The 27,174-nt window shown below is 45.3% G+C and overlaps 1 protein-coding gene across 3 annotated transcripts in view; it reads left to right on the top strand.

Moving 5' to 3' along the window:
* The first annotated feature begins 695 nt into the window (after window positions 1-695).
* The window catches only part of f8 (coagulation factor VIII, procoagulant component), a 53,895-nt gene continuing 27,416 nt past the window's right edge, over window positions 696-27,174 (top strand). The window contains exons 1-15 of one of the 3 annotated variants that reach the window (XM_056274937.1): window positions 696-970; window positions 2,186-2,286; window positions 3,282-3,404; window positions 11,741-11,953; window positions 12,641-12,823; window positions 16,454-16,557; window positions 16,875-16,995; window positions 17,368-17,644; window positions 17,977-18,142; window positions 18,406-18,493; window positions 19,184-19,401; window positions 23,178-23,328; window positions 24,414-24,628; window positions 25,758-26,573; window positions 26,779-26,921. In XM_056274937.1, the coding sequence (XP_056130912.1) occupies window positions 816-970; window positions 2,186-2,286; window positions 3,282-3,404; window positions 11,741-11,953; window positions 12,641-12,823; window positions 16,454-16,557; window positions 16,875-16,995; window positions 17,368-17,644; window positions 17,977-18,142; window positions 18,406-18,493; window positions 19,184-19,401; window positions 23,178-23,328; window positions 24,414-24,628; window positions 25,758-26,573; window positions 26,779-26,921 (3,074 nt within the window). In that variant the 5' untranslated portion in view covers window positions 696-815. The remainder of the gene's footprint in view (window positions 971-2,185; window positions 2,287-3,281; window positions 3,405-11,740; window positions 11,954-12,640; window positions 12,824-16,453; window positions 16,558-16,874; window positions 16,996-17,367; window positions 17,645-17,976; window positions 18,143-18,405; window positions 18,494-19,183; window positions 19,402-23,177; window positions 23,329-24,413; window positions 24,629-25,757; window positions 26,574-26,778; window positions 26,922-27,174) is intronic. The other 2 variants (XM_056274944.1, XM_056274928.1) reach the window with 2 other exon arrangements.

Here is a 27,174-nt window from a genome sequence, read left to right as displayed (position 1 = left end):
AGCCCATTTATTACGTTTGCCTGAAACTGTAAAATAGAGACGTCCTAAAACGACCACGGTACCTCAACACTCCACACAGCACACCATCGTAGTTTAGATATTCGGAAAATCTTCCTGATTTCCAGGCAGTCGTTGGTTTCCATTCATTTCAGAACGGCCTGAAAATCAACTTGCGGATGCGTAAACATGCCTGGGACAGGTAATCCACCATCACAGCTAACGTTTAATGGCCCTTTTTTTTCCACGATAACGGTTTGTTGTTGTTTTTGCGCCAACGTGTTGCTGCGCTGTTGAAAGCACACCACGCCTTTCTCCAGCCGTCCCGCTGTAATTTCCGCAACCATATCGTCACTTTAATAATAATAATAATAATAATAAGTGTATTTCACAAAAGAATAAAGTTGACCACATGCCCAGCGTGGTCGGTTAACCAGCCCACCTCAAGCAAGACGCAAGTCTCCGCAAGCTGATGTTCAGATCGTGCTGCAATGAATGAAAGCCAATGGGAAAAGCGCGTTGAAAGGAATCGGAAACAATGTAGCGTGTTTGGAGAACGCTCGAGAGCAGGCTCGAGTATTCTCCTTTAAACACAAACGCGCGCACTCCCACGCACAAGTCAATTACTAACCGCACGCCCACCAAACCCAATGCGCACCTGCTCTCAGCCCCCCCCCCACACCACCACCACCGCCACCTCCCCACTACCCCCCGCTAGTGCCACCAGAACCCATTAAATCGCTGAGCTCGGCCGGAGGAGACGGTCGTGTTTCTCGTCGTGTTACTACAGCGGACTCCAGCACGTGCACCGAGCCGCCATGAGTGCGCTGCTTTTCTTTCTCCCGCCGCTCGTCTGCGCTCTGGCCGAGGCGCAGCCGTCCTCTGCCGCCGTGACGGAGTTCTACATAGCCGCTGTGGAGATCGGATGGGACTACATCCACCTGGACCACGATGACCCTGCGTCTGACCAAAGGTGAAGTTTCCACATTTCAGCGACACACGTTTTAAACGCATGGGCCACTGACTCTGGAACAATAATGTCTCACTCGGTTTGGGACTAAACTGTAATGTCTCACTCGGTTTGGGACTAAACTGTAATGTCTCACTCGGTTTGGGACTAAACTGTAATGCCTCAGTTTGGGACTAAACTGTAATGTCTCACTTGGTTTGGGACTAAACTGTAATGTCTCAGTTTGGGACTTTACTGTAATGTCTCACTTGGTTTGGGACTAAACTGTAATGTCTCAGTTTGGGACTAAACTGTAATGTCTCACTTAGTTTGGGACTAAACTGTAATGTCTCACTTGGTTTTCGACTAAACTGTAATGTCTCACTCGGTTTGGGACTAAACTGTAATGTCTCAGTTTGGGACTAAACTGTAATGTCTCACTTGGTTTGGGACTAAACTGTAATGTCTCGGTTTGGGACTAAACTGTAATGTCTCACTCGGTTTGGGACTAAACTGTAATGTCTCAGTTTGGGACTAAACTGTAACGTCTCACTTGGTTTGGGACTAAACTGTAATGTCTCACTTGGTTTGGGACTAAACTGTAATGTCTCACTCGGTTTGGGACTAAACTGTAATGTCTCACTTGGTTTGGGACTAAACTGTCATGTCTCACTTAGTTTGGGACTAAACTGTCATGTCTCACTTGGTTTGGGACTAAACTGTAATGTCTCAGTTTGGGACTAAACTGTAATGTCTCACTTAGTTTGGGACTAAACTGTCATGTCTCACTTGGTTTGGGACTAAACTGTAATGTCTCACTTGGTTTGGGACTAAACTGTCATGTCTCACTTGGTTTGGGACTAAACTGGCCCACTTCTCAGTTTAAAGAAGTGCTCTTACCTTTAAAAGTAATGCTGTTGGGACTTAAGTTTGTTCTTTTAGTTGTAAAGTTTAAGTGTACTGTTCTTAAAGTGACCTTTTGCCAGTGCAGCAAAAGTAAAAAATAAAAGGACCCTTGCTTATCTTAAAAGTGCGTGAAAATAAACATCTTATTTTTTAAGGCTGCTGTTGAGCGTTGTTCACAATGTTGTCTACTTATTTTACCTGTGCCATTATGGAACGATTTTATTTTTTTAGCTGGTGTTACTCTCAACAATAAACGTTTTGACTTAAATCTATGCCAGTTTAAATCTTTTAAATGTGCATCGTGGTTTGTTTTTTTTTTTGTGTTTTTTTTAGGTGGAGGTCCAAAGATGTTCCCCAAAAATACATCAAGGCTGTTTACAGGGAGTACACTGACTCCACCTATACTGTTCCCAAGCCGAGGCCTGCATGGGCAGGTAGGCTCACCACCACCACCACCACCACCACCACCCCCACCCCCCCCTCACTGTGTTACTACAGGCTGATACCACTCGTTTGGAGAACAGCTAGTCTGCAGACATTTCATACCGTGTGTTGATGTGTATACGGATGTTTTGTACTCTGACGCACAAGATTTCCTCTTCTTTTCTTCCCTTCTTTTATTGTTGTTGCTCTAAATTCAAACGGTAACTGAATGACGATATGTAGGGGTGGTAGTGTCCACCCCCCTCCTTTTTTCTTTTTTCTTTTTTTTTGCTTTCCTTTACCTTGGATTAAGTGGCCTTCTCTTCTCTTTCGTTTGTTTGTTGGTGTGTTTTTTAACATGTATGTTCTAAAAGAAAAAGTAAATATACTTTATTAAAAAGAGAAAAGAACAGCTAGCCTGCGTTCACATCAATATTTGTGAACGCGAACTCCGCTTTACCAAAGCTGGAAATAGTGAAACAAATATTCAAACCTGTGGTGTCACTGACACGTAAATTCTCACGTTGTCTCGGCTTTGGGAAACCAGCATAACGCTTTGGTTTTGAAACCACGTGAGACTTTTCTTTCGCTCTCTGAAGTGTTGAACCAGAAAATGTACTCTCATCCTCCTCAAACGACAGCAGATTCATATTGTGGATCCTGATCACATCACGTCACATGTGCAGGTCTCAGTTGTCTGAGATTGCAGGATGGGTTGGATGCCAAGGACAAAATCCGGACATTTGTAAAAATGTACCTGGCTAATGAAGTGTTTCTGTCCCTACCTCCCTTTATAATTAAGACCTAAGGTCCAAAAGACCATCGGAGTAGAACAACAGAATTCCTAAACTGAGTGGCATTAAATCCTGGCTACTTAATAAAAATGTCATGGTTTGTAGATATGAACACACACACACACACACACACACACACACACACACACACACACACACACACACACACACACACACACGAGATAAATCGTGAGATCTGTGTTTTGTTCCAGGTATTCAGGGTCCTGTGATCCATGCCCGGGCTGGTGACAAGGTGGTGGTCCACTTCAAAAACCTGGCCTCCCAGTCCTACAGCATAGGTCCAGTAGGGGTGAGCTACTGGAAACAGTCCGAAGGTGAGAAAACACATTCGACTATGTTAACACAGTGAGGGGAAAATTACCCAGTTTTGCTGTTTTCATCATTTTTACGTCAGGCTGAACAAGACATTGTGAAAGGATGTTAACATGAAATCCACCAGGCCCTGTAGCTGAGTCAAGCACAGTCCACTCTTTTGCTCCTTACTTGAGGCAGTTCAACTCAGACTCACCACAGTTTTTGATGGGAGATCCATATCACACAATAAGTCACTGACAAGAGAAAAAGAAGGGAAAATTACACTTCTATTTCCAATACTTTTGACTGAATGTGGGATCTCAGTGGTAAACTTCAACATGAGTCAAATCTCTTACACCTACTTTACTGAGCTTCGGCTGTTTCAGAAGACTGTAGGATGCAAAGAGACGTTGAGGGACGTTGTTAAGACTCGTGGTCACAGTAGTTGAGGCATTAAATAACAAGATGGAAATAAATTATTTTCGTTTGTTGTGCCAGCTGCCGCTCGGGCACAGCCTGGTTCCACACTCTTGAATCACTACAGGCCACTTACTATTTTCACTTGTCCCACCAACTTTTCAAACTTTGTTCCTAGTTCAGAGGTCTGGTGTTGCCCTCCTCAAAAGCTTGTTCCCAGTTGGAGAAACAACCGAGCCAATCAGCGTCTTTGTGGGCGGGACTTAATTTGGAGACAACACGGTCTCGCTCTCTCTTTCTCGGTCCTTCTTCTGGTCCACTTGCCATGTCTTTAAGTCCGTTTGGTGATATTTGCCACAAATCCTTCTGGAATAGACGAACTCAAACCCTCACCCACAAAAAAATAAGAACCTAGAGAAAACGATAAGTAAGAAGGCAATTTCAGACTGAACAACGGAGTGGTAATGAAATGGCCATTCAGTCTGAAAATCAAGCAAAATCGGACAGGACTCAGTTTTTAAAAAAGCTGTTTACCAGTAGGGAGACATGTGCGGTAGAATACTGACAAAATATGTGTGGTGGTTGACACCAAAGTCAGAAAGAATGTGCCCTCCTGCTTATAAAACTGCAACTAATGAGAACAGTATGTCAATACGTTTTCTTCTGTATTTGTGTTTGGCTCAGTGTTTTGAATAGGAAAGCTGATTTCACAGGTCAAAGGTCACTGTATGAGACGTACTGAGGTGGATGAAAACTCTTTGAACATGGTTTTAGATTATTTGATATCGTACGGGGAGTCCTTGATCCAGCTTCTCGTACAGTAGTCGAGCTCCACAGACCGTAATTGCCATGGTATCATCCTGGTCTTATCTTAAAGGGTCACAAGCGAGCTAAGGAGGTTAACTCCTTTTACAGTAAGAATCAGCTCAGGTGCTGATAGGACTACCCTGCCCTGGTTTAGCAGCTTTAAATCTGTGGCAGTTAATTATCCTAAACAGCTGACGTCCTCTTGCCACAGGGTAATTATTTCTCGTAACTCCGTTTATCACATTATAAAAAACAACAACAACTTCATCTCCAGGGATGTTTCTTGTTGATGCTGAGCTAGTCGGGTTAAAGTGGATTGTGGATGTAAAGTGTGTGTGCATGTGTGCGTGTGTGTAGATGTGACTCAGTGTACATACCCTTGGTATGTACATTCGTTTTGAAGATGCTGGAAAGATTAACTCTGCCTGTCACTCGCTCTCCATATTCCTGTTTTGATGACAAACGAGTCTACGCTGTCACAGTTGATCACATGGTTTCTCAGAGAATGTCTACGGAGACTCTCATATTGGTGAAACGTGGGCTCTCGGCCTGGCAACCCCAAAATGTATTTCTGCTAATTTTCTATATCATCGTATCACTGATATACACTACCGTTCAAAAGTTTGGGATCACCCAAACAATTTCGTGTTTTCCATGAAAAGTCACACTTATTCACCACCATATGTTGTGAAATGAATAGAAAATAGAGTCAAGACATTGACAAGGTTAGAAATAATGATTTTTATTTGAAATAAGATTTTTTTTACATCAAACTTTGCTTTCGTTAAAGAATCCTCCATTTGCAGCAATTACAGCATTGCAGACCTTTGGCATTCTAGCTGTTAATTTGTTGAGGTAATCTGGAGAAATTGCACCCCACGCTTCCAGAAGCAGCTCCCACAAGTTGGATTGGTTGGATGGGCACTTCTTTGAGCAGATTGAGTTTCTGGAGCATCACATTTGTGGGGTCAATTAAACGCTCAAAATGGCCAGAAAAAGAGAACTTTCATCTGAAACTCGACAGTCTATTCTTGTTCTTAGAAATGAAGGCTATTCCATGCGAGAAATTGCTAAGAAATTGAAGATTTCCTACACCGGTGTGTACTACTCCCTTCAGAGGACAGCACAAACAGGCTCTAACAGGTACTATTTAATGAAGATGCCAGTTGGGGACCTGTGAGGCGTCTGTTTCTCAAACTAGAGACTCTAATGTACTTATCTTCTTGCTCAGTTGTGCAACGCGGCCTCCCACTTCTTTTTCTACTCTGGTTAGAGCCTGTTTGTGCTGTCCTCTGAAGGGAGTAGTACACACCGGTGTAGGAAATCTTCAATTTCTTAGCAATTTCTCGCATGGAATAGCCTTCATTTCTAAGAACAAGAATAGACTGTCGAGTTTCAGATGAAAGTTCTCTTTTTCTGGCCATTTTGAGCGTTTAATTGACCCCACAAATGTGATGCTCCAGAAACTCAATCTGCTCAAAGAAGTGCCCATCCAACCAATCCAACTTGTGGGAGCTGCTTCTGGAAGCGTGGGGTGCAATTTCTCCAGATTACCTCAACAAATTAACAGCTAGAATGCCAAAGGTCTGCAATGCTGTAATTGCTGCAAATGGAGGATTCTTTGACGAAAGCAAAGTTTGATGTAAAAAAAATCTTATTTCAAATACAAATCATTATTTCTAACCTTGTCAATGTCTTGACTCTATTTTCTATTCATTTCACAACATATGGTGGTGAATAAGTGTGACTTTTCATGGAAAACACAAAATTGTTTGGGTGATCCCAAACTTTTGAACGGTAGTGTATATATAACATTGGGACACAAGTCATTAACATCGATTAAGTATTTAGGCAACCACGTATAAACCGCTTTATAAAATATACCTTAATCTCGTCATCAAGATGGCGCTGATAACGGTAGCCTCGGTTCTGCGCCCTCTTGTACTTTTTCCGTTTTTTTTTTGTTTGTTTTTTTTTTAGTTTCCAGCGTCCACTCACTGGACAAACGGAACAGACTTTTTTTCTCTCTTTTGTTTTTACTGACTTAAACGAAAGTCTTGCCGAGGTCTTGATTGGTACCGCCCTGTGCGGACTCCTAAAACGGCGTAGGGGCATTCGTTAAACTGCAACAGCGGGGATTTAGAACCACCAATCCGCCCAGCGAATGCTCGCTCTCTGGCCAACAAGGTGGACGAACTGCTACTCATAAACGGGGGGGGGGACTCGGACTTTTACCAGATCTGCCGCCCTGTACCTTACTTGAAACCTAGCTGAGTGAGCGTATCACAGACAGTACCGACACTTCTTCAGCCGCAGTTTCAACTCCTCTGGGCTAACCGCAGTATAGAGCTATGGGGGGGAAGTGGTGGCATATAAACGAAGGTTGGAGTATGGATGTCACAGTGATGAAGAAATAATGCAGCCCTCACTTAGAGACCTTTTTCCATTGACTGTAAACCATTCTATTTCCCGCGGGAATTGTCATCATTTATCCTGGTCGGTGTCTATATCCCACCCCAGGCCTGTGTTAAAGAGGCGTTAAAACACCTGGCTGATCAAATTACAAACATGGAGAGCAAATATCCAGACTCCCTTCTCATGATACTTGGGGATTTTAACAGAGCAAACCTCAGCCACGAACTGCCAAAATACAGACAGCATGTTAAATGTCCCACCAGAGACAAAAATACTCTGGATCATTGCTACACAATATTAAAGGACGCCTATCGCTCTGTCCCCTGTGCAGCCCTGGGACTCTGATCACTGGCTGATTCATCTTATCCTCACCTACAGGCAGAATCTAAAATATGCCAAGCCTGTGGTTAAAACTGTGAGGAGATGGACCGATGAGTCCAGGCCTGCCTCGACTGCACTGACTGGAGTGGTTTTGAGGCTGCATCTACAGACCTAGACAAACTTACTGACGCTGTGACATCTTACGTCAGCTTCTGTGAGGACGTGTGTGCCCACCAAAATCTTCTGAACCTTTAACAACTATAAGCCCAGGTTCACAGCTAAACTCAGGCAGCTTTGTCAGGCCAAAGAGGAAGCTGACAGGAATGGGGATAGGATGCTGTACAGCAAAGCCATAAATATACTCACAAAGGAGATCAGAGTGGCAAAAAGGTTCTTCTCTGAAAAGTTGAAAAACAGGCTTTCTGCCAACGACCCATCACCAGTCTGGAGTGGTTTGAAAGACATTACCAACTACAGGAGACCATCCCCCCACACTGCAGGGAACCATCAACTGGCTGACGATCTAAATGGGTTTTACTGCAGGTATGAAAAGCAAAATTTCACACCCCTCACCCTCTCCAGCTACAACACACAACCAACAGGCGGCATGGTGGCCCAGTGGTTAGTACTGTTGCCACACACCAAGAAGGTCCTGGGTTCGAACCTCAGGCCATCCCAGGTCCTTTCTGTTGGAGTTTGCATGTTCTCCCCATGTCAGGGTGGGTGTCTTTTTTTGTTTTTTTGTTTTTCTCCCCTTTTCTCCCCAATTGTACCTGGCCAATTACCCCACTCTTCTGAGCTATCCCGGTCGCTGTTCAACCCCCTCTGTCAATCCGGGGAGGGCTACAGACTACCACATGCCTCCTCCGATACATGTGGAGTCGCCAGCCGCTTCTTTTCACCTAACTGTGAGGAGTTTTGCCAGGGGGACGTAGTGCATGGGAGGATCACGCTATTCCCTCCAGTTCCCCCTTGCCGTCCGACCAGAGGAGGCGCTAGTGCAGGATCCAGGACACATACCTACAACCCACATCCAGCTTCCCATCCGCAGACACAGCCAATTGTGTCTGTAGGGATGCCTGACCAAGCCGGAGGTAACACGGGGATTCGAACCGCGATCCCCGTGTTGGTAGGCAGCGGAATAGACCACTACGCTACCCAGATGCCCCCAGTGTGGGTTTCCTCATGGTGCTCCTGTTTCCTCCCACCATCAGAAATGCATGTTGGAGCGTCCCGGTGGCTCACCTGGTAGAGCGTGTACCACATATAAGGCTGAGTCCTTACCGCAGTGGCCTGAGTTCGAATCCGGCCCGGGCCTTTTGCTGCTTGTCATCCCCTCTCTTTCCCCTGCCTTTCCTGTCTCTACTGTCGCTATCAAAGAAGGCGGAAAATGCCAAAAAATGGCATGCATGTTAGGGTTAATACTCCTGCTTCTGCCCCTGAGCAAGGCAATGGAAAGAAGAACTGGAGTTGGTCCCCAGGCGCTGCAGCTGCCCACTGCTCCTATACAATAGGATGGGTTAAATGCAGAGAACAAATTCGTTGTAAGAATACAATGACAAAATAAAGTGGCTTTCTTTCTTCTTTCAACTGCACTCCCTGCCAGCCCCTCTCCCCTCCCCACCAAACCCCCACCCACACTCAGGATCTGTGTTGAGGATGTGCACCAGCTCTTCCACAGACAGAAGACCAGGATGGCACCAGGCCCAGATGGCATGTCACCCTCCTGTCTTAAAGTCTGTGCTGACCAGCTGGCCCCCTTTTTCATACTGATCTTTAACAGATCACTGGAGCTGTGTGAAGTCCCCTCCTGCTTCAAGACTTCCACTATCATCCCGGTCCCTAAGAAACCCCGTATCACGGGATTAAATGACTACAGACAGGCCCATTGCCCTAACATCTGTGGTTATGAAATCCTTTGGGAAGACTGGTGTTGGCCCACCTGAAGGACATCACAGGTCCCCTGCTCGACCCCCTGCAGTTTGCCTACCGAGCAAACAGGTCAGTGGAGGATGCAGGTCAGCATGGAATTGCACTAATCTTCCAACACCTTGACTCCGTAGGGTCACATGCAAGGGTTCTGTTTGTGGACGTCAGCTCAGCGTTCAACACCATCAACCCAGATATCCTCCACTCCAAACTCACCCAGCTCACTGTACCAGCCCCCATCTGCCAGTCCATTAAAAACTTCCTGACAGACAGGAGGCAGTTGGTGAGGCTAGGGAAAATCACATCCAGCACATGGGCAATCAGCACTGGCGCCCTCCCATGGATGTGTGCTCTCCCCTCTACTCTTCTCCCGCTACACAAATGACTGCACCTCAGATGACCTGTCTGTTATACCCCTGACGTTTGCGGACGACACAGCCATCATTGGCCTTATTCGGGATGGTAACGTGTCTGCATATAGACGGGAGGTTGATCAGCTGGCCCTCTGGTCCGGCCATAACAACCTGGAGCTGAACACGCTCAAAACAGTGGAAGATGACAGTGGACTTCAGGAGGAGTCCCCCAACACTGCTCCTCCTCACCATAATCAACAGCACGGTGTCTGCGGTGAAAACCTACAGATTTCTGGGTTCCACAATCTCCCAGGACTTAATGTGGATATACAACATAGACACAATCATCAAAAAGGCCCAGCAGAGGATGTACTTTCTCTGCCAGCTCACGAAATTCAACCTGCCTCAGGATCTATTGATTCAGTTCTACACTGCAATATTGCAGTCTGTCCTCTGCACATCCATCACTGTCTGGTTTGGCAGCCACCAAACAGGACCTGTCAGGGACAGACTACAATGGACAACTACGTATTAATTAGTTAGTTAGTTAGTTAGTTAATTAATTAATTAGCTAGTTAATTACTTGTGACATTAAGTCTGCAGAGGAAATCATTGGTGCCAACCTGCCCTCCATTCAGGACTTATACACCGCCAGACTCAGGAAATGGGCAGGCAAAGTCACTGCAGACCCATCACACCCTGGTCACAACCTGTTCCAACTGCTCCCCTCTGGCAGGCGCTACAGAGCACTGTACCCCAAAAAAAAACAGATATAAAAACAGTTTCTTTCCATGAGCTGTCATTCAAATGAACGCTTAACACTGTCAAATAAATCTGACCATTTTGTATATACTGTATGGTACATTGTATGTATACTGGTACACTCTGTCATGTCCATCTACCTCAGACATGTATGTAAGTAACCTGCTAACATCTATGTCAGCATCTTTGATATATTCTCTGCACCATTGAACATTATCACCTCTTATTTCATCTGTATAAGTCAATCCTTGTGTATATATCTGAAGGTTGTTGTGTTGTAGTGTTGTTATTTAAGTTAAGTACACTGAGAAAGCCCCAAAACCGGTGTCAAATTCCACGTATGAGCAAAGCTACATGGCCAATAAACATGCTTCTGATTAATGTAAAGTGGTATGTAAATTTCATAATCTATATACAGATAACAGAGCTCCAAAAGAGTGCCTCCTGGTGCTCGTGTTTGTGGCCATGTCCATGCGGACCACATGAGGGTAGAACTTTCTCAGAGTAAGACTTTGTCCACGTACTGCAGATGAATAGCTACAGGGTTCCTGATGATGGATGACATCAGATATTCCCACTGTGAGGTCCCTTGCAGTACAGTAGTCCACAATGGCATCTAATGGCACAGATAGCATTATTAGTGCTTTAATTTATGATGCACTTTTTCTTATTGTGTTACCTGATCTAGGATGGGGGAAATGATGCAGCTTTTTGGTAATGCACCCTGTGCACACTTTCCACATATGTAATTTGCAGAAGGCATCAAACTGGACCGTGTAGAAGAGATGCTTTCAGGTTTGTTCCCCTCTTGTTGTATGCCAACGATGGCTTTGTGTGAAAGAGGATTCAGGGTCAGTGGACAGGAAGTACCAATGTTTTTGTTTTTTTATTGAGTGTTTCTGAGACCCTTGAATCGAGGAGGTGGTTAAACATTGGGACTTCGGTCTTTTTCACTTCTGAAAATCGTTTTCTTTCGAGATTGTGCACTTTTTGTTCTGCTGCGTTGCACCAGCTAACTGGGAAGCTCCTGCGAGGGAGGTTCGATCCCTTTTCTGTTATGTGGCCGGTGAACCTGTTCCATAAACACACGTACTAGAAAAATGCATTGTCTGGATTTGAGTGTAGATTGGCAAAGTTGGTCAAGTTACATCAGTCACGCGTGTGTGTGTGTGTGTGTGTGTGTGTGTGAGTGAGAGAGAGAGAGAAAGGAGAGTGTTGGATCCATCCTATCCTCTTTTTTATTTTATCTGGACATGGTGGCGGTGATCTTGCTTTGACAGGCCCTGTGACTGAAAGAATGCCTGTCTCATCTTATCTCTCTCGCTTCTCTCTCTCTCTCTCTCTTTTTCCAGGAGCTGGGTATGATGACTCCACAGTGGGCCAGGAGAAGGAGGATGACGCTGTGCCTCCTGGGGGATACTATGAGTATGTGTGGGATATCAGCCCTAAAGACAGTCCCACGGCCGATGACCCCGAGTGCCTGACATATTCCTACTCATCCCAAGTGGACACGGTCCGAGACACCAACTCGGGACTCATTGGAGTTCTGCTCATCTGCAAATCAAGTTAGTGTGTGTGTATTTATATGTGTTCGTCTATTTTGGATAGAATGAACACTGCTAACGTGCTCTACATACGCACACATACATCTGCACAGTCGAAGACATCGTCCAATTTCTGACGTGTCTAACATGTCTCGTCATTTTCGTTTATCTCTTCAGTTGCTGACCTGTTGAAAAGGCTTCATAATAGCTGATTGTTAGACTTACGTTGATGTACTCATAACTCATAAACAGTGGCAGGGGCAAACTCATACACATCTCATCTCCACCCCTCCCTCTCCTTCTCTGCTGCCGAAGCTCTGGCCTTCATCACATCCAGAATGGACTACTGCAACAGCATTCTCTACGGCTCATCATCCAAAGTCCCAAACAAACTCCAGTTCATCCAGAACACACACACACACACACACACACACACACACACACTAAAAGACAGCAGACCAGATAGAAACTAGCTTACTAGGATAAAGGCACAATGATGTTATGAAGGACTTCATAAGGTGTAAGGAAAATTTCTTAATAGAATAGTTTCAGACTTCACCAACAGCTGTCCAAACCCTTTTTCTCTTGCCTTAGCTACTTTACCCTTGTCTTAGCTCATTACAGCATCATTCATCTTGTGTTTCTGCCACTACCAGATATTGTAAATTTGTTTTACATGTGCCAGTTTTTGTACTTGTGTTCTCCAAGGTGCCTTCAGAGAGGACGGCCAGAGGAGGAGCCCATACTTTGTGCTGCTGTTCGCTGTGTTTGATGAGACCCACAGCTGGTATGGCGAGATCGGGGAGAGGAGGAGCAGGGAGAAGTTTAAGAAAAGCAGCAGAAGAAAAGACTATCACACCATCAACGGCTATATTGACTCTACCCTACCAGGTGAAAAATAGTAGATAAACTTATGTCCTTATCTCCAGAGAGCTGTTTATACTGTCCTGAGTTTGTTATATTTGGTCCTCACAAGAATTTAACCTTAACATATGAGCATGTTTGTGAGTGTGTGTTCTTGTATTTCTATCTTTGTGAAGACCAATTTGAGTTTTTAACGATCGGGGGACATTTTTGTAAATTGAGAACATTTGGGCCAGTCCTCACTTCTTTTAAGGGTCTGTTTTCGGGTTTGGACTTGGGTTTAGGGTTAACATTAGATTCAGCGTTAGGTTAAGGTTAGACTCAGGATTAAGGTTAGGAGTTACAATGTAACAATATTACAATTTCATTTAGCAGACGCTTTTATCCAAAGAGACGTGCATCTGAGTTAATACAACACAAGCAAGGATCTAGTCAGGAGGTAACAATGCAAGTAAGAGCCAAAAAACTAGGTTCAACTCCAATAGAACATAAGTGTCAACAGGCAAGGTAATGCATAGGGTGCATAGAAGCATTTTTTTTTATTTCTATACGATCAGATGTGGATGTGCTCATGAAAAAACTGGGTCTTGAGCTTCTTCTTAAAGATGGAGAGGGGCTCAGTGGCGCAAATGGAGTTTGGTAACTCGTTCCACCACCGGGAGAACTACAGAAGAGAAGAGTCTGGCTGGTGACTTAGGGCCCCATTGTGGCAGAAGTGCCAGATGCCTTTCATTGGCAGAGCATAGTGAGCAGGACTGAGTGTAGACCTGAATTAGGGAGTTCAGCTAGGCGGGAGCCATTATAGTTGCTGTTTTGTAAGTGAGCATCAAGGTTTTGAATTTGATGCAGGCAGCAACTGGGGGCCAGTGGAGGGATATTAACAGCAGAGTGACGTGCTGCTTTGGGTTGGTTGGAAACCAGATGCGCTGCTGTGTTCTGGATCATTTGCAGAGGTTTGAAAGTGCATGCGAGGAGACCTGCCAGTAAGGAGTTGCAGTACTCAATGCGTGATATTACAAGACCCTGTACCAGGAGTTGTGCTGCATGCTCAGACAGGTAGGGTCTAATTTTCCTGATGTTGTACAGGGCATATCGGCATGACCGAGCAATCGAAGCCATTTGAATCTTAAAGGATAGTTGGTCAGCATCATGACACCCAGATTTTGGGCAGACTTTGTGGGCATGAGTTGGGTTGATCTGAGCTGGATATTGATCTGTTGTAAGGGTGGACTGGCTGGGATGACAAGGGGCTCAATCTTAGATAGGTTAAGCTGAAGGTGCATTCTTTCATTCATGCAGAAATGTCAGCAAGGCATGACGATATCTGTGCCGAGACTGTGAGGTCATATGGCAGGAATGATAGGAATAGCTGGGTATCATCAGCATAGCAATGATATGAGAAGCCATGGGAGCGGATTATTGTACCAGGTGAGGTGGTGTATATTGAGAAGAGAAGGGGACCGAGCACTGACCCTTGAGGCACCCCTGTGGATAAGCTGTGCGGTTTGAACAGTTCTATCCTGCAAGATACTCTAAAAGATCTTATTGGGAGGTAGGACATGAACCAGCGGAGGGCAGATCCTGAGATACCAAACTCAAGGAGTGTGACGAGGAGGATTTGGTGGTTAACCGTTGTCAAAAGCAGCTGAGATCTAGCAGCAATAAAGCTGGGGACTGACCAGCAGCTCTAGCCAAACGCAGTGTTTCTATTACCAACAGGAGTGCAGTCTCGGAAGAGTGACCCCGCTTAGGGCCAGACTGATTCGGATCGTACAGATTGTTCTCAGAATTAAGAGACTTGGTTAAAGACCGTGCGATCAAGTATTTTTGATAGAAAGGGTAGGAGTGAAACCGGTCTGTAGTTTTCAACCTGGGCTGGGTTGAGTGTAGATTTTTTGAGCAGTGGGGTGACCTGAGCTTGCTTGAATGCAATGGGGAACACACCTATTGTAAAGCGAGGAGTTGATGATGTGTGTGATTGCGGGGTTAAGTGCGGGGGAAATGGTCAGTAGGAGGTTGGATGGTATCAGGTCCAGCGGACAGGTAGTGGGACAAGAGTCCAGCAGAAGCTTGAAGACTTCCTCCTTGGTCAGGGGGGAGAATGAGGTGAGTGAGGCACTGTTAGCTGGCCGCAGCAGACAGAGTTGGTCAGGCTCAGAGAACTGGTTACTGATGGCAGAAACCTAACAGTAAAGTACGAGGCGAACATGTCAGGAGTGAGCAAAGTGGAGGTCAGAGGAGGAAGTGGATTGAGGAGTGAGTTAAAAGCAAAAAACATTTTTCTAGCGTCAGTGGCACCACAGATCTTGTTCTGATAGTAAGTGGTCTTAGCTGTTTTTAAGCTGGATGTGAATGATGCTAGGAGACACTGATAGTCACTGAGGTTAGTGGACTCTGCTGCTCTGAGCCCCGCCCTTTGCTCTCTGATGACCTCAGTGAGTCATGGACGGGGGGAGGGGGGCATTACGAGCAGGTTTGGATACTAGAGGGTAGAGATTGTTAAGAGAGGAGGCTAGTGAGGAAAAGAGTGTGTCTTCTGTAGCCTCGTTGACAGAGATTGAAGAGAATTCATTATGAGGAGGCACGGAAGCCAAGAACTCATTGGAAAGCTGGGTCGGTGTTAGGGACCGGAGGAACTGGGCGGAAGGAGAGCATTTGTGAAAGAACATGAGGATGTTCCAGTAAGGAGGCCATGAATTGAATAAAGAAGTGGTCTGACAGATGTAGGGGGGGTGACGGTCAGATTTGCCGTGGAGCAGTTCCGAGTCAAAATCAGATGTGTGCAGGAGGGGTGGGGACCTGTCTGAGGTCATGAGAGGACAGAGGAGACAGGACGTCAGTCACTTGGGTTTTGTCAATAAGGATATTCATGTCTCCCATGAATATCCTCCCACGTGGTGTATCATTGTCAGGAATGGCTGAGAGTAATATCTCTTTCGACCACAAAGTTCCCCAGCTGACACCCTGGTGGGTGGTATATGACAACCATAAATAGCTTAATAGGAGCAGTAACCATGATTGCATGGTATTCCAAGGAGGATTTGTTGCTTAGAGGAGAAAGCTTAGTGAATTTCCAGTCTTTGGAAATTAGGACACCCATACTGCCCCCACACCCAACAGAACGGGGTGTGTGAGAAAACAGAGTCAACAGAGAGTGCGGCTAGTGTGGCAGTGTTTTTGGACATATCCGGGTTTCGGTCAGACCTAGTACCCGAATGTCTGACAGATTAGCGACTGCTTGGATAAATTCTGTTTTATTTACAGCCGATTGGCAATTCCATAAGCCAAAAGTAAAGGAGGAGTGAGTAGAGCAGGCTTTCCTGAGTGAGCAGAGATTCTCAGGGTTGCATTGTCGGATTTGATTTTTTTTTCAATAACCTTGAATGACAGGGATGTCGTTGTAGCACATGGTGGGTGAAGCAGGGAACGAGAGAAAATAGTAGAAAAGGGAGTTAAGGTTTAGAAAAGGGAGTTAAGGTTAAGTTTAACTTTGGGTTATTTGGGGGTGGGGGGGGTTGTTCATTTTACAGTTAAGATTACAATTATGAATTGGGTTATGTTTAGGGAAGGGGTTAATTTGAGGCTCTGGGGATGGAGAAGTAGGATGTTGATTAATATAAATCTTTGTGTGTGTGTGTGTGTGTGTCTTTACTTTAGGTTTGACCTTGTGTAACGGTCGTGATTATGTGTTCTGGCATCTGATTGGAATGGGCACAGCTCCGGAAATCCATTCCATTCAATTTCAGGATCACACTCTCCAGGTAATGCACACCATCACCATAGTACCACACGTACTAAGACACTATTTTTTAAGGTTTAAGAGAACCGGACTGTAACAAAAAACAAACAAACAAACAAACAAACAATTAACTAATCCATCAAATGGAATCGTCCCTTTAACCCTAAAACAAACTGGAGGAACTAATGAAACTGATTGGACAATATGATTGTTCTTGCTGTGGCTGAAGAGCGCCCTCCAAATTATCTCTCCTTTGGCATACATGTATAATACATCCTAATTTGGCATAATTTCTTCATTATTAATATTGACTAATTACATTTTTTTGGGGGTCTTCAGGTGATGGCTCATCGCAAAGTGAACTTGGAGATGACTCCTATGACCTTCATTACTGCAGAAATGAAACCTGTCAAGCAAGGCCAATTCCTCATCAGCTGTCAGATACATGCCCACCAGCACGGTATGGACGGTCCACTCACATGCCAACACAAATCAATGGTTGTTTGTTGATTTCTGTCATTTGGGGGTGGGGGGGTATTGTTTTAACTTCGTAATCAGATCATGGCATGTAACAAGCCCTTTTTTATACTAACCAGAAGGCAGATGCTGGTATTTGGGCCTTGGCTGACTAGTCTATCAGTTCAACCTGTCGTGGTGTCACACAACCACTATGCATATATTACACAAACAGATGTGCCGTCTACAAACTATGGTGGGATTTAAGACTTTTGTCCAGTAGATAAATTGGAAGTGAGAGGTGAATTTGAAATGTCAATAGTTTTACTCTTTAGTTTACTCTCGATACTCTCGGTCCAAAAATTACCTTCTCCAGCTGGTATGAACGCCATGTTCACGGTGGAGGACTGCCCTAAGCCGGTCCCTCTGCCCGGGCCTGACCTACGTAATGTCAAGCATGAGGACTACGGTGATTACGAAGGGGACTACGATGAGGAATACGCCAATGGGGTCGAGGATAACATGTGGCACTATCAGCCCAGGAAGTCACATGTGGGAGCCAGGTCTGGCAGGGTTCAGCACAACTGGGTGCATTACATCGCTGCTGAGGAGATTACCTGGGACTACGCTCCTCACTTGTCACCCACAGACAGGTGAGAGAGGCTAAGCTGAACTGAAATGAACCGAACTGAGTTGAGTTGAGCTGAAATTCAAATTGAATTGCAGTGAATTGAACTGAAATGAAGGCAATTAAGTACGATTGGAAAAAAAATTGGTGAGGCTGCTATACATTAAAAAAAATCATTTATCTAATTCTATTTCATTTTTATTAATTTTTCTCTTAAGTCATACCAGTACATGTGATTACAAATTTCTGTTTATCTTCAACCACAGTCAAAAAATATTTCACAGTCATCTACACTGAGTCACCGTTGCCTCCTTTTTCCTCTTTTGCTGTGGCTTGTTTTTTTCCATGTCACTTCAGTGAACTGCAATCAGAATACATCCCCTCCGCTCCGCATCGGCTGGGCTATACGTATAAAAAGGTGGTGTATGTGGAGTACACAGACGACACTTTCACCCAAAGGAAAAACCCTGTCATGACACTGATGGGCCCACTTCTGAAAGGAGCGGTCCATGACCAGTTCCAAGTGAGTGAGCCGCAACCACATGTCAATACAAACTCTATGTCAATGCATAGACATACAAGTTAGGGGGTGTGGTTAGGAACTGGTTGTGCTTTGTGTAAATAAGAATACTTAAGACAAACATTTGCATATTATTAGAGGCACACAAAGCTATTGAAAAAAATAAATATGAATATAAACAAATTGTAGTATATGTCAAGGCAGGGTTGACACGTTTGTTTATGGCTCCGATAATGAATTAATTTTGGCCTCATTGTGTTTTCTAGATTACTTTCAGGAACATGGCCAGTCGCCCTTACAATATATACCCCAATGGCCTTGTAAGCATCCATCCACTAAAGCCATCCACAAACGGTAAACACAAACATGAACATAAAATTCAACTTGAATGGGGGATTTCTGAAATAATGGCTTTTCTTACCTTGCTGGCGTTGGCTTTTAAAACTATATATTCTAGGGTGTCTGGGTAGCGTGGCGGTCCCGTTGCCTACCACCACGGAGCTCTCCGGTTCGAATCCCCGTTTTACCTCTGGCTTGGTCGGGCGTCCCTGCAGACACAATTGGCCGTGTCTGCGGGTGGGCAAGCCGGATGTGGGTATGTGTCCCGGTCACTGCACTAGCGCCTTCTCTGGTCGGTTGGGGTGCCTGTTCGGGGGGGGGGGGGAATAGCGTGATTCTCCCATGCGCTACATCCCCCTGGCGAAACTCCTCACTGTCAGGTGAAAAGAAGCGGCTGGCGACTCCACATGTATCGGAGGAGGCATGTGGTAGTCTGCAGCCCTCCCCGGATCGGCAGAGGGGGTGGAGCAGCGACCGGGACAGCTCGGAAGAGTGGGGTGATTGGCCGGGTACAGTTGGGGAGAAAAAGGGGGGAAAAAAGTTGCTAGTTACTATTATGTAACCTGACCCTGTGGATAAAAGAAGTATTTATTCATGGAAGAAAAATCCTGGCTTTCAGCTTTAACATTGATCCGATGGGCAAAATGAGACGTTTAATACGGTGTTATATCCCATTTTGCCTTAAATGTGAATGCGAACCACCAGCAGAGGAAAGGGATCTGCGTTCCATGGGAGTGCCGCCTAACGGGACATTTAGCTACATGTGGAGGCTGACCACTGAAGACGGGCCCCTGGAGGGAGACCCCCAGTGCCTGACCCACCTGTACCAGAGCACCGTTCACCCAGAGAAGGACCTGGCCTCGGGACTAGTGGGCACCCTGCTCATCTGCAAGTATGAGGCCATCGATATGAAGGGACGCCTGGTGAGAAAGAGCCCTTCTTTATTGCTCTCTCATAATATGTATTCGACAGCGAATGTGTTTCAGTGTACAGATAAAGCAGATGTACAAATCCATAGACATTGGGGTGTACGATATAAGGGTCAGCTTATTGGTGTCGGCCAATACATGCTTCAAAAATCTGTTATCCATAACGGAACAGCTATCAAAATCATGTTGGATATGTGATCCCTTGAGTTTGTGTCGATGACAGGTATTGACGCACAGACTACAAAGAAATGTCCACATTGTGGGTTATTTCTCTTTCAGTGTGACAATTACTAGCCCATTTTGAGTGGATTAAGTTGGTATCCAACTTTATGTGCATTTCTCAAAAACTTTTTATGATGATTGGAGGGAGCAAATTTTCGCCCTTTCGATATTTACAAAAAAGTAGTTTTGACTTGAGGCAACAGCACGATAGTCGCATTTTACAGGGAAGCTTTCAAGGATCAACCTGTTGTAGAGCAAATTCAAGAGCAAAGACGTCTGAAAATGGTATGCTAAAGTAAATGTTACATGTTTCCCTCATTTAAATGGAAGTAAACTGTGTTCATATCCTTCAGTGAGACACTTGGAATCAGTGTAGTGTTTAGTAATAAATCAGGACAGGTAAAAGGGTTTTTTTCGGCACCAAGCATCACAGTTACAGTATGACTGCAATCGATAAACTCCAACTGGTGGAATTTAAGACACATGGTCATATTGCAATTACATGAAAAATATTGGTATCGGTATTGATATCAGCCAAAATGACCATGGGACTACTCGGTTATCGGATATCTTCAAAAAACTCAATATCATGCATCTTTACACGAGTGGAGGATTTCGATTAGGAAACTTAAGCTGACTGCTGACCAGTTTGGCCATGGTGAAGTACACACCGATCAAATCGCCCTTTCTTAAGACCGTCTTCTTAACTGGAGGGATCCAGTTTGTGTTGCACACTGATGCCCAGTGATGCTGCTGTAATGTCTTCCTGGCTGCTGCTCACCCGCATCCAGCCCTCCTGACACCGTCTTCAGTACGCATCCATGTACTGTATGGGGGATTTACTCTTCATGTTTATGATAGATCAGTGCTCTCTTAAGTGCAGTCTGTGCATGCAAGAAGATCCGTTCATTACCAAATTAAAAGTCATATTTCCATTCTAATGTAGGGCAGCATGGTGGCACAGTGGTTAGCATGGTCGCCTCACAGCAAGAAGGTCCTGGGTTTGAGCCCCGGGGTAGTCCAACCTTGGGGGTTGTCCCGGGTCGTCCTCTGTGTGAAGTTTGCATGTTCTCCCCGTGTCTGCGTGGGTTTCCTCCGGGGGCTCCGGTTTCCTCCCACAGTCCAAAGACGTGTAGGTGTGTGTGTGTGTGTGTGTGTGTGTGTGTGTGTGTGTGTGTGTGTGTGTGTGTGTGTGTGTGTCGGCCCTGTGATGACCTGGCAGCCTGTCCAGGGTGTCTCCCCGCCTGCTGCCCAGTGACTGCTGGGATAGGCTCCAGCATCCCCGCGACCCTGAGAGCAGGATAAGCTGTTTGGATAATGGATGGATGGATGGATTTCCTTTCTAATGTGATAAAAACGTACTTCACCAGACATATTTACAGTTCACATTTTATTTAGCAGGGGCTTTTATCCAGAGTGACTTAAGAGAGTCAGCAATTAACAGATACATCTGTGTGTCAACCTACAGGCATATTGTAGCGCTGAATGGCCATAATAGTGTGTATTTAATGTCAAGTGTAATTGAGTAAATGTGCAATGGGTATAATCGCCAGTAGTGATGTACAGAATAGGAGATTCAAACTACAGATAGCTAAACAGTCACAAATGTGTGATTTCTCCTTATTGAAATGCTTTTCAATAAGAAAATAAAAGAAATACGAAAATGAAAATAAAAATAGGATTATGAAGCTGGAAATCGAAGGTGTGTTGATGAATGTTATTGGCGCATATACCCCGCAAGTTGGGTGTGAGGTGGAAGAGAAAGAAGAATTCTGGAGTGAGTTGGATGACGTGGTGGAGAGGGTACCCAAGGAGGAGAGAGTGGTGATTGGAGCGGACTTCAATGGGCATGTTGGTGAAGGGAACAGTGGTGATGAGGAGGTGATGGGCAGGTATGGTGTCAAGGAGAGGAATGTGGAAGGACAGATGGTGGTGGATTTTGTGAAAAGGATGGAAATGGCTGTGGTGAATACATATTTCAAGACGAGGGAGGAACACAGGGTGACGTACAAGAGTGGAGGAAAGTGCACACAGGTGGACCATATCTTATGTAGGAGGCGCGATCTGAAAGGGATTGGAGACCGTGAGGTGGTGACAGGGGAGAACGTAGGTAGGCCGCATTGGATGGTGGTCTGTAGGACGACTTTGGAGACCAAGAAGAGGAAGACAGTGAAGGCAGAGCCGAAAATCAAACGGTGGAAGTTGAAGAAGGAAGACTGTTGTGTGGAGTTCAGGCAGGAGTTAAGACAGGCACTGGGTGGTAGTGAAGAGTTGCTGGATGGCTGGGCAACCACTGCAGAAATAGTGAGGGAGACAGCTAGGAAGGTACTTGGTGTGTCATCAGGACAGAGGAAGGAAGACAAGGAGACTTGGTGGTGGAATGAGGAAGTACAGCAAAGTATACAGAGGAAGAAGTGGGATAGTAAGAGAGATGAAGAAAGTAGACAGGAGTACAAGGAGATGCAGCGTAAAGCGAAAAGAGAGGCAGCAAAGGAAAAGGAAAAGGTGTATGGTGAATTGTATGACAGGTTAGACACTAAGGAAGGAGAAAAGGACTTGTACCGATTGGCTAGACAGAGGGACCGACCTGGGAAGGATGTGCAGCAGGTAAGGACGACCAAGGATAGAGATGGAAATGTACTGACAAGCAAGGAGAGTGTGTTGAGAAGGTGGAAGGAGTACTATGAGGGGCTGATGAATGAAGAAAATGAAAGAGAAGTGCAGTGGATTAGCAAGGAGGAAGTGAGGGCAGCTTTGAAGAGGATGAAGAGTAGAAAGGCAGTTGGTCCAGGTGACATACCTGTGGAGGCATGGAGATGTTTAGGAGAGATGGCAGTGGGGTTTTTTAACTAGATTGTTTAACACAATCTCGGGAAATGGGGGGATGCCTGAGGAGTGGAGGAGAAGCATACTGGTACCGATTTTCAAGAATAAGGGCGATGTGCAGAACTGTAGCAACTACAGAGGTATAAAGTTGGATCAGCCACAGCATGAAGATATGGGAAAGAGTAATAGAAGCTAGGTTAAGAGGAGCGAACAGCAGTATGGTTTCATGCCACAAAAGAGCACCAAAGATGCGATGTTTCCTTTAAGAGTGTTGATGGAGAATATGGAGCTGCCAGGGAAGAGGAAAAGAGGAAGGTCAAAGAGGAGGTTTATGGATGTGGTGAGAGAGAACATGCAGAGGACAGGAAGAGATGGAAATGGATGATCTGCCGTGGCGACCCCTAACGGGAGCAGCTGAAAGTAGTAGTAGTAGTGGTAGTAGTAGTAGTAGTAATGCTTTGCTCATCCAAGTGGAATTGTATGGAAAATCCTGTAATACGAGTGCAAATGCAGCTAAACTAATGATTGTTACCATTGTGACAATGTGTCCAATTTTAATGTCCAATTTTAATGACTTTGGGTGAACTATATTTAGCTGTAATGACACTGGTTTACATCATTTGGTCAGAAAATGTATGCTGCTCGGTTCAGTGAATTCAGTATGATCCTGACATACTTCATATCCCGTCTCTTTCGCCACACGGCTGGATCTGTTTTCACAGGTGGGCCCGGATAAAGAGAGGAGCCTGATGTTTGCTGTGTTCGACGAGAACATCAGCTGGTACATCGGAGAAAACATTCAGCTGTACAGTCAGGACCCCTCCCAAATCGACCACACCAATCCTGACTTTTATGACACCAATGTTATTTACAGTGAGTGTGTCATAGTCCATTCTCATAGCAAATGACCGCTGTTGTTAGAAGTGATTGTTTTTCCATTTGTTCTTGTCTGCTGTTTAAGTCCACTGCTATTTTCTGGTTTCAACTGCATTATTTACCACCAGTATAAATACTGAAAATATGATAATTAACAAAAACTAATCCAAGAGACTTCAAATAAATTTAAATGATACGCAGCATCTGTCCTGATGCATGCTCAGTAATCCAGAAAATCAAAGAAGGTTGAATCAGTTCATCTGGATTCAATGTTTATTGACAGATACATTTCATCACTCCTCTAAGTGACCTCTTCAGCCTCAACTGACTGCAGGTGTCCCCACCCTTATAAACAATACAGTGGCATAACGACCGAAACCAACGACCAGTTTCATATGCAAATATGGGCGTGGCCATTAACTAGCGTTTCAGTAGCCATGTGTACTATTCACAGAGGATTAGGGAACGTTGCAATCACAGCGTTGTAAGATGGCGACCATATTTGCACATGAAACCGGTCGTTGGTTTCGGTCATTATGCATCTGTCACCATCTTACATCTTACCTGGACGCTGCTTGACATTCCCCTCGTCACATTTTCTTTTTTATATCTTATAAAGCCATATGATTATTGTTATCCGGGGTTTTTTTTTTTTTTTTTTTTTACATGGTGATGGTGGTTGCGTGGCTCGGGTCCATGGCTTTTCCGGTGGCTTCTGGACACTGCTTGGCATCCTCCTCATCATAGTCTTCAAAATTTTATAATTCCGTTATAATTCTGTTATCCTCTCTCAGTGTTGCGTTCTGTAAATTGTGTAAACACAATATCCATTGCACGTCTGTCCATTTTGGGAGAGAGATCCCTCCTCTGTTGCTCTCCCTGAGGTTTCTTTCTATTTTTCCCCCCGTTAAAAGTTTTTTTTTTTTTTTTTGGGAGTTGTTCCTTATCCGATGCGAGGGTCCAAGGATAGGATGTTGTGTTTCAGTAAAGCCCCTTGAGGCAAATTTGTAATTTGTGATATTGGGCTATACAAATAAAATTGACTTGTCTTGACTTAAATCTGCATGTCTGTTGGCCCTCAGGTGTAAACGGCATCATGTTCAGCAGGCGCCAGTTTGTCATGTGTCAGAGCGATGTCACCTTCTGGCACGTGGCCAACGTGGGCACCCAGAGCCACTTCCTGTCCATCTACTTCACAGGAAACCCCTTTAAATACCACAACGTCTACCAGTCTGTCCTCACTCTCTTCCCAATGACCAGCGAGACCGTTCCGATGGAGGCAGAACTGATCGGTGAGGTCCCGCCGGCGAAACAACCTTGTGTTTTTGTTTTGTTTGTTTGTTTATATGTTGTGCGTTTAGCGATAACATGCATAAACATAACACAAGCACATTAGAGAGGGTTTGCAGCGTAATAGTGTATCAGCACAGTTTCATAATGGTGGAAAAGAAAGAAAAATGAGCAGGAACCCTGTGTTGTAATGATCTGATCAGTGCCCAAGACCCATAGCCTAAAATAGTGCTGGGTATGTGTGTAAGTTCATCTTTATTTATTTATTTGTTTGTTTGTTTTATTTAGATGTAAAGCAGAATATGCTGGTGTGGGGGGGGGGTGAGGCTTCAGGGAGGGTGGTGATGACTCGAGGGGCTGTCAGGGTGTGCAGAGAGCTCGTTATTCTTTCTTATTTATTCATTTTTTGTTCCTCACATTTTAAACTGAACCAACCATATAACACGTATACAGCACGTATCTGAAATGTCTTTCTGGGGCATCCGGGTGGCGTGGCGGTCTATTCCGTTTCCAACCATCACGGGGATCGCGGGTTCAAATCCCCGTGTTACCTCTGGCTTGGTCGGGCGCCCCAACTGGCCGTGTCTGCGAATGGGAAGCCGGATGTGGGTATGTGTCCTGGTCGCTGCACTAGGGCCTCGTCTGGTCGGTCGGGGCGCCAGTTCAGGGGGGAGGGGGAAATGGGGGGAATAGCGTGATCCTCCCACGTGCTACGTCCCCCTGGTGAAAGTCCTCACTGTCAGGTGAAAAGAAGCAGCTGGCGACTCCACATGTATCAGAGGAGGCATGTGGTAGGCTGCAGCCCTCCCCAGATCGGCAGAGGGGGTGGAGCAGCGACCGGGGTATCTCGGAAGAGAGGGGTAATTGGCTGGATACAACTGGGGAGAAAAAGGATGAAACCCCCCCCCCCCCCCAAAAAAAAACTGACATGAAAAAGTCTGATTAGGGAGCAGAATAGAAAGCCAGCAGGGCTGAGTGTTCCTGAGGACCAGGGCTGAGAACCACCATTCTACTCTGAATTAGTGTGGAAAATACTCCACACAATACTCTGTGTTCTTCCTGGCATGGACCCAATCAGATCAACTCAGTCTATTGCTCACACTGTGTATCTGTACATCTACTTTGTCTCAGGTGAGTGGGAGATCAGTGCCTTCGACGGTAGCCTAAGGAGCCGTGGGATGACCATTCACTACTCAGTCCGGCCCTGTGACAACGGCGACCTCTTTTTGGTTGACAGTGAAGTTGACGACGGGGGGCTCGCAGACTATCTTGACCAGATAGTTCCCATAGCACCAAGAGGCAGAAGGCCACAAAATCGCACTGCATCAGTTAGGTTGTGCAAGAAACCCCCCACCAAACAAAATGCAACTGAAACAGCCAACATCACTGGTAGCTTTGCTAATGATGTCACTGCAGGGTCCGGGACTGCAGAGCGAGAGTTAGAATGTGAAGTGGAGGAGGTGGCGGGGACATCATCATCACACGGGGACAAGGTCAGCACGTTCTCCAGCGGACAAATTCCACTAGACATCTTGGATGAACTGGACCGAAATGACGGGGAGCGGACATCGTCTGTGGTCCAGGATGGGGTTGAACCTGGGGGACAAGGGGGAGGGAGACGGAAACGACAGGTGGATGATGACAGCGTAGACAGAGATGAGGAGGTTGGAGAAACAGACAGTGGAGAAGCTGGGATAGATGCAGTGGCAAGGGAAAATAATGGGCCCCTAGCGGAGCTTGCAGAGAGCGATAAGAGCTTAATGGAGATAAAGTTGGAACCATCTGAGACACAAAAACTAGATCAAAATCCAAGTCCGCAAAACCACAAAGACTTTGACGTTCAACCACAAATAATCGAGTCTCCTTATCTGGATTATTTTAACTTTACTGATGACAACGAGACCACTCCAGGGATTGCTCTGTCTTTTGATTATGATGACTACAGCCAAGAGGTATGGTGTGTGTGTGTGTGTGTGTGTGTGTGTGTGTGTGTGTGTGTGTGTGTGTGTGTGTGTGTGTGTTTGTATACACCTCCACATTCAAGTGTTTTTGAATTCACGTCGACCTAAGCGTGATGTTGACCTAGGTTTGATTTTGACCTAAGCACCAAAACGGTGAGTAACCTCCACTTTACCCTCCTGTCAAACTGTTTCACAGCAGAACGACACGTTAAACATGTTTGGTCAGGATGATCTGGACCTGCGTTCCGGAGACACCAAATATCGCAGCTACTACATCGCTGCAGAGGAAGTCATCTGGGACTATGGGATCAGACTGCCACACCAATTCATCAGACCCAGGTCAGATGAACTTTTTACACTTTCTGGTCACTTCTTGCCTTTTCTTTCTTTCTTTCTTTTTTTACACGTTTATTTGGGAAGGGACCACGTACATTAATCAACATTCGAAACAAATGTAAATGTACCTGAGTTAGCTGAGAGGCTAGTTTCCATCGGCAGTCCCTTTGCCTGAAGTTGTTAGGCATCCTAGGATAGTAAGATAGTACAAATAATACAACATGTGCAGTAAATATAATAAATTAATATATCCATC

The sequence above is a fragment of the Lampris incognitus genome, chromosome 1, assembly GCF_029633865.1.
Source record: "Lampris incognitus isolate fLamInc1 chromosome 1, fLamInc1.hap2, whole genome shotgun sequence".
Taxonomy (NCBI): domain Eukaryota; kingdom Metazoa; phylum Chordata; class Actinopteri; order Lampriformes; family Lampridae; genus Lampris; species Lampris incognitus.
This window is presented reverse-complemented; position numbering and strand designations above follow the sequence as displayed.